Source organism: Brassica napus, chromosome A8, assembly GCF_020379485.1.
Source record: "Brassica napus cultivar Da-Ae chromosome A8, Da-Ae, whole genome shotgun sequence".
Classification (NCBI taxonomy): domain Eukaryota; kingdom Viridiplantae; phylum Streptophyta; class Magnoliopsida; order Brassicales; family Brassicaceae; genus Brassica; species Brassica napus.
The window spans coordinates 13,777,722-13,797,321 of NC_063441.1; the positions used below are offsets into that span (position 1 = coordinate 13,777,722).

Sequence of the window (19,600 nt, forward strand, 5' to 3'; positions counted from 1 at the left end):
TCAAAGATAACCGGTAACTCGGCTCTGATACCAGTTGTTGGGAAAAATAGCGGATAATATTTTCTTCGAGAGGTTAAGATGGAATGTAGACGGTTTATGTTCGAGATAACCTTCGTATTTTAGGAAAGGGATTTTTAGTAAGGCTTGTGTTTGGAGATTTCTTAAAGACTTTTGGAACCTTTTATGAAATGTTTTCTTTCTATTACTTTGCTTGATTCTTGGATGATTTTACAAGTGAGCTCTACACTCCTATTTATACTAGTGGAAGAGTAACTACAAGCTAATTCTAGAGACTTCTCCATCTTCTACACACTTCTTCTTCCACACTCTTCTTCTTCCTCTAGATACTTCTTCTTCTTGGGATAAGGCTTGATTATGATTTGATTAGTTTTGGGCTTAAGGAGGGAAACCCAACAAACGTGTCTCCAAGATACATCTGGTTTGGTTTAGTTTTGTTTTTGAATCCACAAACAAAACTTTCTCAAGTATCAAGCCACGAGTCATTTAATCCTATTTTTTGGGACTTTGATGGTAATTGATCGAACAAAACTCGAAGTTAAGTAATTGTAACTGGAATACTTGTAGGGAATGAGTTATATAATTCAGACATTTGTTTATTTTTTTACTTCTCCTTATGAAGCAAAAACATAAGGGCACTATAATGATCTGACTGAATGCTCACAAACTATTACCATCTTATTACCTTCCAACCATGACCTCCATTTTGATTTACATAAACTTATTACAAGACCCAAATCCTGTCATCGTAATCATCATCGTCATTATTCAAAAATAAATACATCTTATTAATTTTTTTACTCAAGTTCTGTTGGCATATATCCTTCTCTTTAACTAAGCCGCCGGAATGGTGTAACCTAATAGATTCAAATCCAAATGATGACATACGGTTACAAATAAGAAACGAATCATAAGATTAATATAGTATGTTAATAAACTTGGTTCAAATTGTACTTACTTCCACATTTATAGCCAGATGGAATCTTCTTGCCACAAGAACGAGCAACGTAAATCAGTTTGTCCATATCAAAAGTGTTCATAACATCCCTAGTAACGTAGCGACAACCACACGGTATATCTATAGGACGGATCAGAGCACAACAAGACCGAGACGGCGGCGGAGAATTTGGTCCGGCGTTGCTAACGTAACGTTGACACTCATTCACCAGTCCCGACAGGTTAGCTCCACAGAGCTGAGCTGTCGCCATGTTGACATTGTCGGAACCGATCATGAAGAAAGCTATTGCTACAACCATTACAGTTATCATTCCACTTCCCATCTTTTCTTATTTCAACGGTTTGTAATGAAATCTACGGTGTGATGATTGTTTTGGTCTGGCGATAGATTTGTTTATATAGCACAAGGCGTTAATGACATACTTAGTTATTTAGTAACATCTTTTTGGTTAGTAGTGGAGACAAGAGTAGGGAGTGCTCTATTTTAAGGGTTGGCACCATATTCCACCTATAGTAATGTCTTTCCTCCTATTTCACCCCAGACCTATATCTCAAAAAGTTTGGCTTCTTTACCAAACTATACAAACTTATTTAAAAACATCAAATTTAATTAATCTAGTTATTAGCGTTTATTAAACCACTTTAGCTTTAGGTGTGCAATAGGTGATAAATGTAAGTGGAGGATATACTGCTCTTATGATACTCCTGAAAGTGCTTTCTCTTCTCCATCTTTGATATGTACTCTTCTCCCATGTTCTTAAAATAGAAGATAGATAAAGGACACCAAACAACAGTAAAAGATAACAAAGAGGGTCCTCAGGTGACACCACTAATTGTTTTGTTATAGAACAAGATTATGCTGTCTGGTCCAGAGAAGGAATGACATCAATGGAAAACATAAGATAAATACATGGCCTTATGATAACCAATAAACCAATATATCACAAAGGAGACTGACAACAAATTACCACAAGAACCAGAAACTTATGTTCACAATCCATTCCTCACTAGCAATTGCTCTTAATCATCTGTTAAAAGGAAAAGTAAGTTAGCATACTTAATCAGCTGCTCAAATCCACAATTAACAATTATCACACATGACTCATTACCATATCTTTAGTTATTGCTGCTGGCGAAATTTTTCATACTGTTACGGTGCAATCTCTCCAGCAATATCTTCAGGAACTTCCCCTACAGCAACCAGGATTCACAAAAAGATAACGAGACTTGTGTTTTTTACTTTCAATCAATTAGCATTATTGGAAAATTAAATCTTAATTAAGGCACCATGTTTCCAAATAAAATTAATAAGAGGCTAAACCAATTCACAGGGCTATACTAAAGTTCAACTGGTATTAGTCTCTGTATCATGCAGTCATCTTAGTAGCTAACTAAATGTTCATCTCTGGACTATCCTGATTGATTCCAAATGAACCTTTGCTGGACCGTCTCACCTCGAGGAGTAGACTGAAAACCGCAGTTGGTGAGATGATTAGCAAGGGTCTCGCCTAAAGTCTTTTGCCAATCAGGTACACTTCTGGCTTCCGGTACAGGCCACACTATTGCTGTCTCGGTGGTGAGGTTAACACTAGCAGAAGCAACTTGTGGCTATATAGCAAAAGACAAGAAAATCTAAATCAAAATAATCAGAAATTATTTCTAAAGACCATGACACACGAGTTTGGTCTTTAAAGTCTTACTTGGCTCTCCAGGATCTTCTTCACACTTGCTGAACAACCACCACATGTCATCCCCTTTAATTCAGTAGAACATTCGATGTAAAACATAACAGTTAAGTGAATTTATAATCATCAATCATTAAGAGAAAGAGACAGAGAGAGAGAGAGAGTAAACATACTCCGACATTGAGAACAATGATGTCTGAAGATGGAACAGAGACGCCGCCATCACCTGCTCCAGCACCCAATTTCGACTTTGAATCACCACTATCCGATCCTCCTCCACCTCCACCGCCGCTTCCGCCGCTATACCCGCCGAATCCAGCACCGCCGCCACTGAATGAGGGAGATGAGCTGGGCAAACATTGCAAACGGCGTCGGTTCACCGGCAAACCAGCAGCTCCCAAGCCACCAAGACCGCGAACGGCCGGAGAGGAGCGAGCGAGCAATAGAGGGTGGACGTGTCTGGCGCCGGAATTGTGACTAGTGATGAGAGGCAATGAAGGACCAGTTGTTCTGGCCGTCGTTGTTGCCGAGACGATTGAGAAAACAGCGAGTGTAGACTCCATGGAAGTGGTTCCTGAGATTCTCGTTATCTTTTTATTTACTCCACGTTCACGGGCCTGTCTTTGTTTTAGTTTACTTCTTCTAGATGAGTTGTGTCAGGTCTGAAACTTGTCTAACATACTCTTGTTGTCGTACAACTTGTTTTGGTTTGTCAAAGTATACTATGTGTAGCCCTTGGATTTACACCCGAACCAACCAGCCAAACCTAACCAATTTTTTTGGTTTTCAGTTCAAAACCGGTTATGAGTTCGGTAAAGTTATTGAAAAAAAAAACAGTTTTTGATTTGGTTCGGTGGTCGGTTGAATCCGGTTTTTCAAACAAAATTAAGCATTTTTTAAAATAATTTCGAACCGAAAACAACCAAACTAAACTAACCGAAAAAAGAAACCTACCAAAATTAACTGATTCTTTCTTGAAATTTTACCAAATTTAACCACAAAAATTGGCTGGTTTCGGATAATTATTTGAAAGACCAAAATTAATCAAACCGATTATAGTGGAACCAAACAAATCAAAAGCGAAAATAGACGATCCAAATAAACCAAAAGAAACCCAGGCCTATGACTATGATTATGCCTACTTACAAATTTTAACTGATTTACCGGTTTATTAAGTCAAGCCACCTCATATTATTACCCAACACACAAAAAGAAAACAACAGTGTATGCGGTCTTGTTTCACACAATCTGCATTTTTACCATGCGGAATTAGAAGACGGTGATGTTGCCATCACAGAATCTGATGGTCTCTTTGACAACGTGCATGAGAAATAAATTGTTTCAATAGTTTACAGGTCACTGGAACAAAGTTTGGAACCTCAGGTGCTCAACGTTTTCAACTAAACTATATTAGTACATCTGTACATGAATGTTGAATGTAACAGAGGTGGTACTGTCATCGTTTCAGTTGTGAATACCGTCTCGTATCTAATATGCATTTTCCTCGGCAACTGTAAATAAAGTGAGGTATTACATAATACACATAACCATGTTGTTTTCTCTACTTTGTGATGGAAACGATGGACAATGTGGAAAGTAAGGTGTCCAATACAAGCGGCTCTTGGTAAAATCATCTGATTCAGATTCATGTGAGTATATCATAGCTCTGAGCCTCTGAAGTTTCAGTTTCTACGGAATTACAACGCATACATTTCACAAATACACTGGTTCTCAACTTGGGATCCAAAATGCGTCACAAAATACAAACTTGGTTCAGACCGCATCATGCCACATTGAGGATCTGAACATCGTGTTTAATTATCTATATATTATGCTATAATCGTAACATCTCAAAAGACACATCAAACTATCTATAAGCAAAATACCGAAAGCAATGGTATATCAGATGAAAACATCTAATCTCAAAAAAGTTGTAGTATATACATATATAGAGAGGCAATGAAAGCTGGAAAAGTTACTGAGCTTTTGTAAACGATTATCCCTATATATTAATTGAAGCTCATTTAAAAAGTTATAACTTTAAATTTGTACTAACTAAAAAAAACTATGCTTAGATGTCACTTAATTAAGATATATATCAATTTAGCTTACGTGAAACTTTAGAATCAATTAAAAAAATATTAGTCCAAATCCAATTAATAGGAAACATTGTATTAACCTAAAATATAAAAATTATGTGTAATCTTTCCTTAAATAAAAGTTACAAAATTACTAAATATGATTTAACATATATATAAAAATTAATAACTATGAATAATAAGAGTTGATAACAATTTTTGCATCCTTTTTCATTTTTGTTTAATTTTATATTATAAAAAAAAATTAAACAGTCACATTAACCATATAATAAAAAATTAGATTTTTTTTATTATATGTTATATTTTTTTTTAAATGACTTTAAATTACAAAAATGAGAAAACCTTATATGTTTTATTTAAAAAAAATTAAACGACTTTAAATTACAAAAATGAGAAAACCTTATATATTATATTATTCTTATATGTTATATTTTTTTCTTATATATTATATATTGAATTTTTTAAAACAATTTTAAATTACAAAAATGTAAGTTTTGCTTAAGTATATGACTAAAAACATTAAAATGACGTGTATCTATTCGATAGTTGATCTTATAAACCTTTCAAAACCATATGGAACATAGATGTCAAAGTAATTCAAATGTGGAAACAATACTGTTCATATTTTTCAAGAATGTGTTCGGTGAAAAAAAAGTTTCTATGTCATAATTTGTTTAATATTCAATCCGATCAACCAATGATATATTAATTATAGTTTAGTTCAACAATTTTTAATAAAAATTGATCCGGTCCATCGGAAAGAAACTATATAATAAAAACAAAACATTGTATATGTATAAATAAAATGATCAAATATATATATAAAAATTATCGATAATATATACAAATAAACTTACCATGCACAAGGCGCATGTTTTATCCTAGTTATATAATTAAAATAACATATATATATATGAATTTATAGAAGTTGTGTGCCCCCTATTTTGACCATACTCATTTACTTGGTCAAGCTGAGATACTAGAACAATATATATTTTAAGATGGTACTCAACATGTGACATCTAACTCGGTTTCAAATCTGTGTGCATGTATGTATGAGTTGTAGATAAGAAGAAAAAATCATGGTAAAACTTCAAAGTTTTAAAGTTAGTCTCTTTTACTTTTAATTTTTTTTAATAAGGCATGTGATTTGTTTTTTTATAATCTATTTAAAGCTACTTACATCTTCGAAACTACGAATGATTCCGCTATTTGTAATCAGAAGAATAAGATGGAATCCAACCAAATAAAACATATTTTGGAAAAATAATAAGAATGAAAAATTTGTTATGAAAATTAGATACATTAGAGATGAGAATAATAAGCATACTATATAAAAATGAGAGGGTGTCTTGTAAAAAGAATAAAAGTGACTTATCATCTATAACCCTAAAGAAGAGAAGAGAACCAAGACCAACCCTCTCTTTTATATTCCTTTTATTTTTCTTTCTTATGTCTTATATTTTCATCATTTTTATCATTTCACCTTAGACTAATCTATCTTATTCATCTTTCCTCAACAATTGTTCGGTTTGATGTAGGTGGAGATAGAGATTGCATCCATGGAAATGTCTAGAGGAAGCAATAGTTTTGACAATAAGAAAATAAGTTGTCAAAGAGGTCACTGGAGACCTATCGAAGACGATCATCTCCGGCAACTCGTGGAACAATATGGTCCCAAGAACTGGAATTTCATTGCTCAACATCTCTATGGAAGATCAGGTAATAAATTCATATCTTCATCTTTTTCATATATGTATTTTCTAATGAAAATTGTAGTAGATCTATGTGTTTTTGTAAATAATAGAGAGTGATACCGATTCATAGGGAAAAGCTGTAGATTGAGATGGTACAATCAACTCGATCCAAACATCACCAAGAAACCTTTCACAGAGGAAGAAGAAGAGAGACTTCTCCAAGCTCATCGGTTCCAGGGGAATCGTTGGGCATCCATTGCCCGATTATTCCCTGGGCGGACGGATAACGCTGTCAAGAACCATTTCCATGTCATCATAGCTAGACGCAAACGTGAAAGCTCTTCTTCCACGGCCACTTCTACGTTCAACCAAAGTTGGCATAATATTTTTAGCCATAGTTCTAGTCTTACAAGGCTAGATAGATCCCAGTTTGGGTTATGGACGTATCAAAAGGACAAGAGTCGCGGTCTCTGGCCTTACACTTTTGTTCCTGCACCTAAAGATGGTCAGTTTGGATCATCATCTATCTCAAATTTACACAAAGACATTTATCCTGAGAGAATAAAGTCTAAAGAGTTGGTGGATCATCACAATTACGAATTTCAGGCAGCTACACCAGATCATAAGAAAAACTCAATAAGTGAAGATGGACCATCCATGGGAGATAATGGTGGGAAGAAAAATGTTACTTTCATTGATTTTCTTGGAGTTGGATTACTTTCTTAGGATATAATGTCACAACTCAGTGATCTTAAGGGTATCTATCGTTAGGGTTAGGTATCATTTTCAGCCTTTTGCTTCCTTAAAATCTCATATGAAAATCAGTTACAACTCTCGCTTTCCATCCATCCATATATACATAAACATATCATTATTAGGTGTCTCTTTATATATGTATATCGCATGCACTTGAATTGGTATATTACACATACATGTATCGTTACTTCGTTAGTATAATGCACGGTTTGATGTTTCGTACTGATTCATGTAATAAATCTGTTTTTGCATATTATAGGGCGTATTTATACACAAAGATATATGCAAGTCTACTAATTTTATATATTACCAAATTGCTAATTATTGTATTAGAACTTGTAAAGCTTGAAATTTGTGTATCTAAATGGGAGCTTGTATTAGAAAGCATGTTTTGTATGATATTTATAATGCGTTAGTTACATTAAGATCGTCACTAGCTACGTACACACATATTTGCATGGTTCTGGAGAAATGGATTAATCGTTTTCTTCTAGCTGGCTTTACGGACCTGCTTAAAACCAATTTCTTAATCTATCATATATAGTTTTTGCGACTGTGGGAAACAATATATAATTTGCAAAAAGCATAATATTAAAACTACACAAGTTATATGAATTCCAAGTTATATAATCTTTTAAAGCTAGACACTTTAGTCATCTACAAACAAAAATCTCACAAAACTATACTTTGTTACTATGTTACCCAAACCAAACCATGTAAAACTTTTTTTTAAATTATGATTGAATTATCTTTCTTCATATCATTAGCCACGACACACACAGCGAGACAAGAAAAAAAAACATATTTATTTTTCGTCCATTCGTAGCTTAAGCTTTGCACACCATATTTTTATTGTTTCAGTATTTTAAAATGAAAATATATACACTAAAAAACGTAAGCAGTGCAATATTACGTTTGTTTTATATGCGTCTATTTTTTTATTTAGATATCATTTTTTCCTCGTCAGATATTTGTACTTGCAAACTATAAATCTAAGTTTTTTATTTGTTTCATTTTTCATATATTTCTAGATAATATCCAAATAGCTGGACTAGTTTTATCTAGAGCCCACAAAACAAAAAGAGCCTCTACAAACTGAGCTGGGCCAATTTGGACTCACCCTTAAAAGTTTAAACACGTCTTTTTTTTTTACATTATAATATTAATGATAAATAAAGTAATAACGAATGAAATAATGCGACATAAATATCTAATTCTCATGAAAAAAGTTCTTCTCTCCTTTTCCTCTGTTCTCTCTTTAGAAACTTTTACAGAGGAGAAGTTGAAGAGAAGAAACCTTACACCGGTGTCTTTCCGGCGACTCTCTGCCTGTGGTTGGGCTACCCTTCCGGCGTCGCACCTTCTTCTTCGGTGGTCGGCCGGCCTTTGGCTCTGACGACGCACTAGCAACTCCGGTGTTATCGTCAGCTTTTGGCACCGCGTCACACGTTCCTTTCGTTGTTGACGGCGGCTCTCTTACGGGTTCTTCCCGGATTATGTTTACTCTCCTCTTCTTCGTGCTTCTTCTGATTCAATCAACTTCCGGCTTCGATTGAATCGACTACGGCGATGTTGATTGGATTTCTTTGTTTTGAAGCGGAGAGACTATGGCGTTGTATAAAGTTGCGTTCTCATATACGGTTCTCGTCATCAGCGGTGGTTATCTTCGAACGGGTTCCTGTTCCGGTGTGCTTCCGGTGGAACATCCGACTAGATCCTCCGGCGGTGACGCTCCAGTCGATGAAGTTCGGTGGATGAAGTTAAGGCCAGATCTTTGATAAAGTTGGTTTTAGTTAAATCATACGTTTTTAATCGGCTAATGGATTGTCTCGGCGATTCACTCGGTCGCGGTGAGTTATGCTGGTAGTTGCTCTGCTCCGATGAGATTGGTCTCCGGTGGTACAGAGATCCGGCTTGAAGCTCCGTTGCAGCGGAGGTTGGAAGCGGGTTCCTCGGTTGACGCGTGTCTCCTTCTTTCTCTGGTTCGAGCACGTGGGCTCAACAAATGACGTTTCCTCCTCCAGAGTGCAATCTTAGTTAGTTGGGCCTTGTTAGGTTTTGTAATTTTATTTGTAGCCCATCTCTTTGGGCCTAGTCTTAAGTGTTTAACCTTTTTTGGCTTTTTGTATCATATGAACTTGTTATAATAATAAGGGAAAATTGTTTTTCTAGAGCAAAAAAATGATAACTATGTCCCTTTAGACTAATCTCTATTTTGTGTCATTTTTACCTATAACACCCTTTAATATTTTTGAATATAAATTTAATAAACAGTTTTACAAACAAAAAAAATTTGGAAAAATAATCACTTTTGATAAAATACTTATATGAACTTAGTGGTATTTTTTTCAGTTATAAAAAAGTTGAAATCATAAATTTCAGATTATGTTCTAAATAAAGTAGAAATAGCATTCTACGAAGTAGAAAACGAAATCTACTTTTTTCATTGAATCTACAATGTTTAGAATACGTGATCTACGTAAATAGGAGTATTCTAAAAATATTTAGAATACACATTCCGCGCTTAAACTACCATTCTAAAATCTTTAGAAATCAAAATCTACACATTAATATAAATCTAAAACACGTAGAAACCGACTTCTACATATTTAATATAAATCTAAAACATGTAGAAATCAAAATCTACACATTACTATAATTCTAAAAACCTGGAGAAACCGATTTCTACAGAGTAGCTGTATTCTACGGATAAGAAATCAGTTCCTAAAAATATGGAAACAAAATATTTGAGAATATTCACTTTTATATTTTGAAAAAATAGATTTAAAAAAACGAAAAAGGAACTAAAAAAACTAGGTAACCTTCTTCGCCGTCTTCTATATCCTATTGATTGTTCACAAATTTTCATAAAAATTTCACATTATTTCTACCATGATTCATGTCTATGCCTCATGTGGTGTTTGATAATTATTTGTAGCTTCAGGTTGGAGTTTTAATGTTGATAAAAAAAAAGGGAAAAGTTACTTGCTTTGGAATTGATGCAACAAAACGGCATTTTCTTTTTTTTAATGAGTGACATTAATCATAATTTGTTCATCATCTTCCCCAGATTTTTTTACTCACTAACCAAACGCAATCATATAATCATTTGAAATAATGTTACTTTGCTTCAATTTTTGTTTGCCAATGGTATTGTAGAATCTGTATGATCACATGAAAGAAATGCATCTATTCTTTTCTATAAGTGCATATAGTAATCTCTTGGAAAGACAAAAATGCTTCATCATATATCTGGAGTCAACACAAGTATAAAACCAACCAAACAGAAGGTTCAAAACGTTTGGCTATAATTTTAACAACCTTGTTGCAACACCATGCAGAGTCTACTAGCAAATATGAACCGATGTGAACTAATTTGAAGTTATCTAATTTTTGGTTTGAGGTTTTGGTGGCTTCAAACTAAATTTCAATGCTCATTGTTTCAGCTATAGAAGTCATCAGGGAATTCTGTGGAGGGTGATTCAACTTGCACATCTACCATTGAGATATTCAAGATACAACCGCATATGTCTCTATCTTGTGATCTCCCAACGTGTCGTAACCAGTTGAATATTTGTAGACTAGACATGCTTTCAAGAACAGAACTCGGGTGGTTCCATGTAGCCATATCATTAGTCTTCAAATCTCCATGAAACTAAGACCAAGCAGAAGAAAAATTAGATTAAGAATGATGATACTGGCCATTCATCAGATAAACAAAAAAATAGTTTGTGAAAGAAACTTACATCTGGTATAAAGATCTGCAATCAACACTCTTAACCCGCAATCCTTCACACGAGCGTGAGAACCACTTCCTCAGTTGCAGAAAACACAGACCGAGAGTCTCCTCTGTAATGCCGTCATTTTCTCTGATTCTAAAAACTCATAAACAGAAAAGCTTAATCAAGAAATAGACAACGAAGCATTATCATTCCAAAAATGCAGCGAACGACACAAAACAAGAATATTAGACACGAGATTACAAGCATGATAAGTAAATAGAAAGGAGAAGACTCTACGTTACCTTAAAGCCGGAGAAGAAGTCTAGTCTTCGTCGCTCCACCATGAGAGATAAACGATCTAAGCCAGAGCACACACTCTTTACGTCGGAGAAGAAGTCTCGCCTTTGTTGCTCCACCGTAAGAGAGCGGGTTTCTTTGTCGCCACCTAGAGAGAAAGGCAAGAGATAACGAGATTAGGGTTATGAAAATTAATTTGGGTATTTTTTATGTGTTGATTTTGATTTAATTTAGTTAATTTAAAGTATAATATTTTAATAAATTATAATTAGTTTATATTTGTATTTTCGAAGGATAGACTTGGGATTTTGGTAAATATTAGTCTAATGAGACAATCTTATGTTAGACTTATCCTATTAGGACAATGTATATGTTTTTTTTGTCTAAAAAAACAATTTTCCCTAATAATAATACCAGATGACAAAAAAAAAAAAAGTAATAACGAATGGTATCCCACCATTCATCATCATGCTTTTTATCATCATACGAACATAACCAACATCATCCCCAGTTGAAGTCGTGCGCGTTTGACTTTGACCAGCTAAAAAGAGCTTGAAATGCGCCACGTCATCAAAACTTTTGTCGTTTTCCTCGTTTTGCATTAAATGTCATTTTTAATTTCACTGTACCAACTCAGATAAAACTCTTTGGCTTTGTCTTCTTTCACATTTACTTTTTTTCTTGTAATAATCTTTCTTTTTTTAATTATTCGTTCTTCTTCCGATAACTTGTTTCTATCATCTTCCTTCCTTCGTTTTCTCTCAATCTTACTTCTCCGGTTTAGTAGTCAACGGTCAGCGATCTCGGCTCGGCGTTTTCAAATCGGAAACACATAGCTCTGAGAGAGTCTTTGGTTATCGATTTGGGTTGGTCTTCTCTTCAAATTATAGTCAACGGTTGAAAACGCGTCAAGGGCTTTTCTCATTGATTCGAGATCCTATGAAGAAGAGTTGTTCTAGGGTTCGTTTTTAATATGCGAGGAATGATGAAACCTAGCTTCTTATGGCTGCTTCTTGTTTTCGATTTGGTTCTCAGAGTAGCTGGCAACGCCGAAGGTCTGCTTCTCTTCGATTATTTATTGTATAAGCAGAGTTTTCTATTTGACTTGAGTTATGTTATGTAATTAATTGATTGAAAAGGTTTGAAAAGTGTTTTTTTGATTCTTTCTTTTGGTTAAAACCGCAGGTGATGCTTTGAGTGCACTGAAGAACAGTTTAGCAGACCCTAACAAGGTGCTCCAGAGTTGGGATGCTACTCTTGTTACTCCCTGTACATGGTTTCATGTTACTTGCAATAGTGACAATAGTGTCACACGTGTGTAAGTTTCTTTCTTTCTTTCTCTCTGCCGCCAAGAATGTTGCCTTCTAAGAATTCTTCTTTGCTCAGTGACCTTGGGAATGCGAATCTATCTGGTCAGCTAGTAATGCAGCTTGGTCAGCTTCCAAACTTGCAGTACCTGTAAGTAATCATCTCTTCTTAAACATGATATATCTAGGTGAAGTAGCTTTGATAATTTTTGTAATATGGAAGTAAATGTAATGATACAGGGAGCTTTATAGCAATAACATAACTGAGACAATCCCAGAGACGCTTGGGAATTTAACGGAGTTGGTGAGCTTGGATCTTTACTTGAACAATCTAAGCGGTCCCATCCCAAAATCTCTTGGCCGACTACAGAAACTCCGTTTCTTGTATGCAACCCCCACTCTTCTCTTACTACCCCCTTTTTTTTTATAATCAGCCTAACTATTGTCTTCAGTTTCCTTGAAAAGCTATTCCTACTTGTGTTTAGGCGTCTTAATAACAATAGCTTATCTGGAGAAATCCCAAGGTCTTTGACTGCTGTCTTGTCGCTTCAAGTTCTGTAAGTGTACCTTTTGTCTCTCTCTCCCTAGTACCTTTGTGTTCATTGTTTCTTATCATTGTTTGGTATTAACTTTATTTTGAAATGCAGGGATCTCTCAAACAATCCTCTCACCGGAGATATTCCTGTTAATGGTTCCTTTTCACTTTTCACACCTATCAGGTTTAGCTTCTTTCTCCTAATTTAAACCTTTTGTGGACATGTCAGAACGGTTGATTAATTATTTGAAATTTTATTTTCAGTTTTGCGAATACCAATTTGACTCCTCTTCCTGCATCTCCGCCGCCTCCCATCTCTCCTACACCGCCATCACCTGGAGGTTCTTCGTTTTGTCTATGTCTACTTGAAAAACATTCAAAGACTAAGATGTTCATATCATACTTGCAGGGAGTAATAGAATCACTGGAGCTATTGCTGGAGGAGTTGCTGCAGGTGCTGCACTTCTTTTCGCTGTTCCAGCCATTGCACTTGCTTTGTGGCGTAGGAAAACACCACAAGATCACTTCTTTGATGTACCAGGTTAGAGAAACATCCATGGCTTGTTTTCTCATTGACACTACTTTGGCTGAGTTTTTGTTTTGTTACAGCTGAAGAGGACCCAGAGGTGCATTTAGGACAACTCAAGAGGTTTTCATTACGTGAACTACAAGTTGCTTCTGATAATTTCAGCAATAGGAACATATTGGGTAGAGGTGGTTTTGGTAAAGTTTATAAAGGAAGGTTGGCTGATAGCACTTTGGTGGCGATTAAAAGACTGAAAGAGGAGCGTACTCAAGGTGGTGAACTACAGTTCCAGACCGAGGTTGAGATGATCAGCATGGCAGTTCATAGGAACTTGCTTCGGCTTCGTGGTTTTTGCATGACTCCAACAGAGAGATTGCTTGTTTATCCTTACATGGCTAATGGAAGTGTTGCATCCTGTTTAAGAGGTAACTCTCTCATCTTGTAGCTTATTCCTTGTCCTCCTAATTGCTGCAAGGAAATACCTAAAAGTTCGTTTAGGACCGGTTCTGAGTTTCTGGGGTTACATGCAATTTAGTAAGAATTTTAGTTTAAAAAAATTTAAACAATTTTGGTACCTGTTCTGAGATTTTGAGGTTTATATGCAATTTGAATTTAGTAAGAATTTTTGTTAAAAAATTTAAACAAGTTTGGTACAGGTTCTGAGATTTAATTTAAAATTTTAAACAATTTTGGAACGCTTATGAGATTTTGAGGGTTATATGCAATTTAGTAAGAATTATTTTTTAAAAATATACAATTTTGGTATCGGTTCTGAGATTTTGGGGGTTGCATGCAATTTAGTAAGATTTTTAATTAAAATAATCAACAATTTTGGGAGCTTATGTTTATATAAATATTTATTAAAATTTGGGGGGTCATAGGTCAATGTTTCACTTGTATAAGCGTTGATCTGCTAGTAATATTTTATTCTTATCTTGTCCTTAGACCGTCCAGAGTCTCAGCCAGCACTTGATTGGCCAAAGAGACAGGGTATTGCGTTAGGATCAGCAAGGGGGCTTGCATATCTTCATGACCATTGTGACCCAAAGATCATTCATAGAGATGTGAAAGCTGCAAATATATTGTTGGACGAAGACTTTGAAGCCGTGGTCGGAGATTTTGGACTTGCAAAACTCATGGACTACAAAGACACACATGTAACAACCGCAGTGCGTGGTACGATTGGTCATATAGCACCTGAGTACCTTTCTACTGGTAAATCATCAGAGAAAACAGATGTGTTTGGTTATGGAGTCATGCTTCTTGAGCTCATTACTGGACAAAGAGCTTTCGATCTTGCTCGTCTCGCCAATGACGATGATGTCATGTTACTAGACTGGGTATATATTTTTATGTGTTTCCCACTTTTATAGTTGCTTCCATTTGTGCTAGCTATAAGTGTTTGTTTGGTACCATTCAACAGGTGAAAGGGTTGTTGAAAGAGAAGAAGTTGGAAGCGCTAGTAGATGTTGATCTTCAGGGTAATTACATAGACGAAGAAGTGGAGAAGCTAATCCAAGTGGCTCTGCTCTGCACTCAGAGCTCACCAATGGAAAGACCCAAAATGTCTGAAGTTGTGAGAATGCTTGAAGGAGATGGTTTAGCTGAGAGATGGGAAGAGTGGCAAAAGGAGGAAATGTTCAGACAAGATTTTAATTATCAAAACTATAATCAACCAAACACTGCTTGGCTCATTGGCGATTCCACTTCCCACATAGAAAACGATTATCCTTCGGGTCCAAGATAAGATTCGTAACACGAATTATTTCTGTCTTTATTTTTCTTCTTATGTATTTATTAAGGGTTTAGTTTATGCTGATCCATATTATTGAGTTCTTTAAGCGAGTACATGTATGAAGATTCAGGTGGGGTTTGTAAGTTGTAATGTTTACGTGAAAAGGGACTTGAATATTTGAAAGCTAAAAACTGAACAAGTTTATAATCTCTGGTCACTATGTCTCTCCCAAAGCCTAAGAGCATCTGCATTAGTGAATTCCATGGAGAGTTCACACAGTTTTCGAAAAAAAAAAATATTAAAATAAACAAAAGCAATAAACCTCCCTCTTAGAAGTTCACTGCACTGAACCCGGATCATCACTGTAGCGCGGGCCCCACGACACGTGGCGGCCCGCGGTTGGTCCGGTTATAATTTTTTTTTTTTTTTTTTTTTAAAAACAAAAATCAAACAGAAAAAAATAATAATAAAAAAATGCTTTGTGAACCCCTTCCAAGGAGTTCACTAATGCTGATGCTCTTAGGCTTTGGGAAAGACATAGTGAACTTATGGGGGGGGGGGGTTCACACACATTCCAAAAAAAAAAATATTAAAATAAAGAATAGTGATAAACCTGTGCCTTCCACCCCTTCCCAGTGAACCTGATTCATCACTGTAGTGCGGGCCCCACGGCACGTGGCGGCCCGCGACTGGTTCGAAAAAATAATTTTTTTTTTTTTAATACAAAAATCAACCCAAAAAAAAAATAATAAAAAAATGCTTTGTGAACCCCTTTCATGGGGTTCACTAATGGAGATGCTCTAATAAGTGAAAGCTCTAGGAAACACACTAGCATAAAGCGTACGGATAGATGTCAACGTATATACACATGCATGCAACAACCAAACAGTGATGTTATTTTTTTAACACTGAGTAATATATTACATCTTTCATATAATCTCTAACTCTATTAAATATGATGATTAACAGTAAAGTTATTTAATTAAAGATCACGTAACAGTCGTAGCTAGATAATTTATTAATCAAAAATAAAATGTACGATCGATATGTATCATTTATGTTTTTTTTGTTAGTCCACTTCCGAGCTTTAGGTCAGTATAATTTTCCGTACCCTAGAGTCAGCCTTTAGATATTTCGATCTAGAGAATAACTTTCCGTACCAAAGGTGGTTTGAACCCAGGGCACATGTAAGACTTCTCCATCTTTTCTATAACCAGTTCCAACTTCCAATGTACGCAGAGGTTTCACCGCAAACGAAAGTTCCAGCATGTTTCCTTCCCACCTACCTAATATATAGTTAGTCTATATACCCTCCCTTCTTCTCGGCTATATACATAGATAGAGAATACATAGACAAACGTCAAACGTTTTTATTAGATTTGTGAAACACACAAACAATTACACCCAACATATTACGAAACACCAAGTTTTTAGATGGTGCACAAGTGATTCATCATGAATCATATCATCGAGATACATATAACCGATGGTAGGAGCACTGGTACAGAAAATCATAAATACATTTGATACATGCTTTAGTTAAGACAGCGACAATGTTTACGGACTTCACCTTGAGAGCTATTTTTGACATTGAGCTTGCTCATTTTGCGCATGGCCTTTTGAAAATCAAAGAAAAACTTAGTTTGGTTAAGGGCATAGCCATTAACAAGATTCCTCGTCACTGGACTGTTGAATAAGGCTTGGTCTGAAAAGAGGACTCCTGATTTCATCTGAAGCGCATTGAAATAAGCATTGTCGAAATCGTTGCGTGTGGCATCAAGTGGTTGCTCTGCATTGTCACCGGCACTGCAAGTTTTTGAGAGAGTGTTTGCAAAAGAAGAGTCTACTGAAGAATCTAGGGTGATAAGTCTAGCCTTGAAGGATGAGCATCGTGCAACTCCAAGGGTATGTGCTCCTATATATAGTTCACAAATTAAGTTAACAAATTGCTTTGGAGTATTCACATTCTCGATAAACATATATATTGTATGGATTTCATTCTAAGTGATGTAAAGTATATTAATATTACTAAAGAAGACTCTTACCAAAGAGACTCTTTACTACCTATGCCAATATTATTTCAAGTCAGTAATCTCTACAATATTATTTGATAAGTCATAGTAATCTATATGTCATTCTCATGTTAATTTTAAAATAATTAATTAGAATAGTAACTTTAATAAATGCAGTTTATTACTAAAATGCTATTACTGATAGCTTTTATTTAATTTTTATTAATATTTGTTTCAAAATCACCTTATTATAAAAAGACAATATATTCAACATTTAACATGAAATGGAACTCAAGTGTGATGTAAATAAACAACTTACCAGAGAGAGCAACAACATCTTTCGGACTGAAGCCACGTTGGCCAAAAGCCTGAATGAGTTGAGAGACATTGAAAGAAGGTGGAAGAAGATTTTTTGTATCTTCTATCTTGGATCTTTTACCATCAAATCTTCCTTTAGGTATTTGATAAAATGGACCACCAGCCTAATAAACAGACCCATTTACTAATTCTTTCTAAAAGTACATAAATCATCATACTAATATAATCACCAATGATCGATCTTGATCAGCTTACCCAAAAAACAGCATCTCTAGCAGCCATGGCAAGTATATCTGCGCAAGATACAACTCCTGGACAAGTATTCTCGATTTCTTGTTTTGTATCATATATGATCTCGTAGCCACGTAGACTCAGATTCCCAGGCGAATCCTTTTCTGCAGTGTTGTCATTTGTTGAATCTAGCAGAATCGAAGCGTCACATCCCTTATAGGACAAATAAATAAGGTAGTTTTCAAAACTTCTATTAGTGTTCTTTTATGTACGTAGAAAACGTTACCTCAATGAAACAGTCGTGGAAGAGCATACGGATAAGACCTGCGGCTAGAGTGGGATCGGCTTGAAGAGCATTATTAACACTATTCTTCACAATCTGCTCTGCGGTAGGACAGCTCTTCATGTAGTAATTCTTACTTAAGCCCCTCACGTTAGAAGAAAGCGCAACGATTGCATGCATAAGCATAATAACGCTCAATAAATTTGCCATAACCATCTTATTATCTCCCATCGTAAATAACCTCCCGAGTCCCCACCGTGATATATATATAGCTATTAATATTAATATTTATATTCTGTTTCAAAGCCTTTTTAATATGATATTCAGTCACAAGCTTGTGTATATATCACTTACCATTTATATAGAGTATGAATTCACACTAATTAGTACATGAATGATTGAAATGCAATGGGCGGCTGGCGGCTGCAAGTGCAATAGTGATTTAAACGTTAGTAAGTTATTCATATGACAAACATTCGGAAACAAATGCATTTGTGTGGTTATTATGACAAATTGATAAGTCGATGCAATATCAAATAACTAACATAGTTATAATAAAAAAAACATATTATATAGCATAAAACATCAAAACACACGATAATAAAAAAAATATAGTTTAGTTGGTATTTTTTTTGTCAGCCAATATAGTTTAGTTAGTAATCATAAAGTATGAGTATAATAATTTTTTTATTCTTTTTTTTGTCTTTAATTTAAATGAGAATTTTGATTATAAGGGAGAAACTAGATCTTGACCCACCCGACCGGACGGGTATTTATTTTATGTTTTTGGTTTTTTTGTTTATATTAAATGGTTTTTTTTTGTCAACGTTTATATTAAATGATTTATTTGTAGTTTTTAAACATAAATTTATATTGAAAATTAATCTTTGTAGTTATAATAAAAATTTAAATTAAAAGTTTTTATTAAAACATTCTGATATAAATTTTATCTTAATTAAAATAATATAGAGGTGAGTCATAATTTTTTCCAATTTCAAAATCTTAGCATCCCTTAAAAACAAAGAAAATAAATTTATAAATACATAAATTATATAAACATATTTGGAACTATAATTTCTATTAAAATAAATTTGTTAAAGAAAAATAATTTTGTGCTATTGTTGTTTATTTCTAGAGCTTGATCCGTGACTGTATAAATATTTGCTTTCACTTAAAATGTTTTCTTTGTACTAATGGTATAATATATATATAAATATATATTTTTTAAAAAAATTAAAATTTATTACATAATTGTTAATATAAAATTTTAAAACATAACAATTTTATTTATTCCTTTGAATAATTATATTTTGTGATTTTAATTGTCTATTATATCACAATGTATTGTATAAAAATCCAATATTATATGAATAAACTATTCATATTTTATTTATATGTTATATAAATTGATTATCACGTGTG

At 34.5% G+C, this 19,600-nt stretch overlaps 5 protein-coding genes across 7 annotated transcripts; 2 read left to right on the forward strand and 3 right to left on the reverse strand.

Annotated features, from left to right (window-relative positions):
- Positions 1–675: 675 nt before the first annotated feature.
- On the reverse strand, positions 676–1,536 carry LOC106405267. Its single transcript, XM_013845842.3, has 2 exons — positions 977–1,536; positions 676–875 (listed from the first exon to the last, which is right to left on the reverse strand). Exons 1-2 carry the CDS (start codon positions 1,296–1,298, stop codon positions 853–855), a joined length of 345 nt encoding a protein of 114 aa, XP_013701296.2. The 5' UTR covers positions 1,299–1,536; the 3' UTR covers positions 676–852.
- Positions 1,537–1,767: 231 nt separating this feature from the next.
- On the reverse strand, positions 1,768–3,359 carry LOC106405822 (copper-transporting ATPase PAA1, chloroplastic-like). 2 transcript variants are annotated; one of them, XM_013846368.3, is made up of 5 exons: positions 2,834–3,356; positions 2,676–2,729; positions 2,430–2,583; positions 2,085–2,166; positions 1,768–2,003 (listed from the first exon to the last, which is right to left on the reverse strand). In XM_013846368.3, the coding sequence occupies exons 1-4, from the start codon at positions 3,221–3,223 to the stop codon at positions 2,126–2,128; spliced, it is 639 nt and encodes a 212-aa protein (XP_013701822.2). In that variant the 5' UTR covers positions 3,224–3,356; the 3' UTR covers positions 1,768–2,003; positions 2,085–2,125. The 2 variants fall into 2 exon arrangements, with proteins under 2 accessions (XP_013701822.2, XP_048594831.1); XM_048738874.1 differs by lacking the exon at positions 1,768–2,003 and having other exon boundaries at positions 2,126–2,583; positions 2,834–3,359.
- Positions 3,360–6,207: 2,848 nt separating this feature from the next.
- Positions 6,208–7,434, forward strand: LOC106403561 (transcription factor MYB54-like). 2 transcript variants are annotated; one of them, XM_022687401.2, is made up of 3 exons: positions 6,208–6,481; positions 6,587–6,961; positions 7,063–7,434. In XM_022687401.2, the coding sequence occupies exons 1-3, from the start codon at positions 6,322–6,324 to the stop codon at positions 7,080–7,082; spliced, it is 555 nt and encodes a 184-aa protein (XP_022543122.2). In that variant the 5' UTR covers positions 6,208–6,321; the 3' UTR covers positions 7,083–7,434. The 2 variants fall into 2 exon arrangements, with proteins under 2 accessions (XP_022543122.2, XP_013699830.2); XM_013844376.3 differs by having other exon boundaries at positions 6,587–7,434.
- Positions 7,435–11,901: 4,467 nt separating this feature from the next.
- Positions 11,902–15,543, forward strand: LOC106405819 (BRASSINOSTEROID INSENSITIVE 1-associated receptor kinase 1-like). Its single transcript, XM_013846366.3, has 11 exons — positions 11,902–12,286; positions 12,417–12,549; positions 12,618–12,689; positions 12,779–12,922; positions 13,024–13,095; positions 13,186–13,257; positions 13,338–13,414; positions 13,483–13,614; positions 13,683–14,024; positions 14,545–14,939; positions 15,023–15,543. Exons 1-11 carry the CDS (start codon positions 12,205–12,207, stop codon positions 15,344–15,346), a joined length of 1,845 nt encoding a protein of 614 aa, XP_013701820.2. The 5' UTR covers positions 11,902–12,204; the 3' UTR covers positions 15,347–15,543.
- Positions 15,544–16,680: 1,137 nt separating this feature from the next.
- LOC106402368 (peroxidase 47-like) lies at positions 16,681–18,603 on the reverse strand. Its single transcript, XM_022687402.2, has 4 exons — positions 18,182–18,603; positions 17,920–18,108; positions 17,666–17,828; positions 16,681–17,249 (listed from the first exon to the last, which is right to left on the reverse strand). Exons 1-4 carry the CDS (start codon positions 18,407–18,409, stop codon positions 16,870–16,872), a joined length of 960 nt encoding a protein of 319 aa, XP_022543123.2. The 5' UTR covers positions 18,410–18,603; the 3' UTR covers positions 16,681–16,869.
- Between the last annotated feature and the right edge of the window lie 997 nt (positions 18,604–19,600).

Coding starts and splice junctions, on each gene's coding strand:
- LOC106405267 (XM_013845842.3), bottom strand. CDS start 1,298: ATGGGAAGTGGAATGATAACTGTAATGGTTGTAGCAATAGCTTTCTTC. Junction 876..976: donor ATCTGGCTATAAATGTGGAA/GTAAGTACAATT, acceptor TGAATCTATTAG/GTTACACCATTCCGGCGGCT.
- LOC106405822 (XM_048738874.1), bottom strand. CDS start 3,223: ATGGAGTCTACACTCGCTGTTTTCTCAATCGTCTCGGCAACAACGACG. Junction 2,730..2,833: donor TCATTGTTCTCAATGTCGGA/GTATGTTTACTC, acceptor ACTGAATTAAAG/GGGATGACATGTGGTGGTTG. Junction 2,584..2,675: donor AGAAGATCCTGGAGAGCCAA/GTAAGACTTTAA, acceptor TTTGCTATATAG/CCACAAGTTGCTTCTGCTAG.
- LOC106403561 (XM_013844376.3), top strand. CDS start 6,322: ATGGAAATGTCTAGAGGAAGCAATAGTTTTGACAATAAGAAAATAAGT. Junction 6,482..6,586: donor ACATCTCTATGGAAGATCAG/GTAATAAATTCA, acceptor ACCGATTCATAG/GGAAAAGCTGTAGATTGAGA.
- LOC106405819 (XM_013846366.3), top strand. CDS start 12,205: ATGCGAGGAATGATGAAACCTAGCTTCTTATGGCTGCTTCTTGTTTTC. Junction 12,690..12,778: donor CTTCCAAACTTGCAGTACCT/GTAAGTAATCAT, acceptor GTAATGATACAG/GGAGCTTTATAGCAATAACA. Junction 14,025..14,544: donor TGTTGCATCCTGTTTAAGAG/GTAACTCTCTCA, acceptor TCTTGTCCTTAG/ACCGTCCAGAGTCTCAGCCA.
- LOC106402368 (XM_022687402.2), bottom strand. CDS start 18,409: ATGGGAGATAATAAGATGGTTATGGCAAATTTATTGAGCGTTATTATG. Junction 17,829..17,919: donor CTAGAGATGCTGTTTTTTGG/GTAAGCTGATCA, acceptor TCTGTTTATTAG/GCTGGTGGTCCATTTTATCA. Junction 17,250..17,665: donor AGATGTTGTTGCTCTCTCTG/GTAAGTTGTTTA, acceptor AACTATATATAG/GAGCACATACCCTTGGAGTT.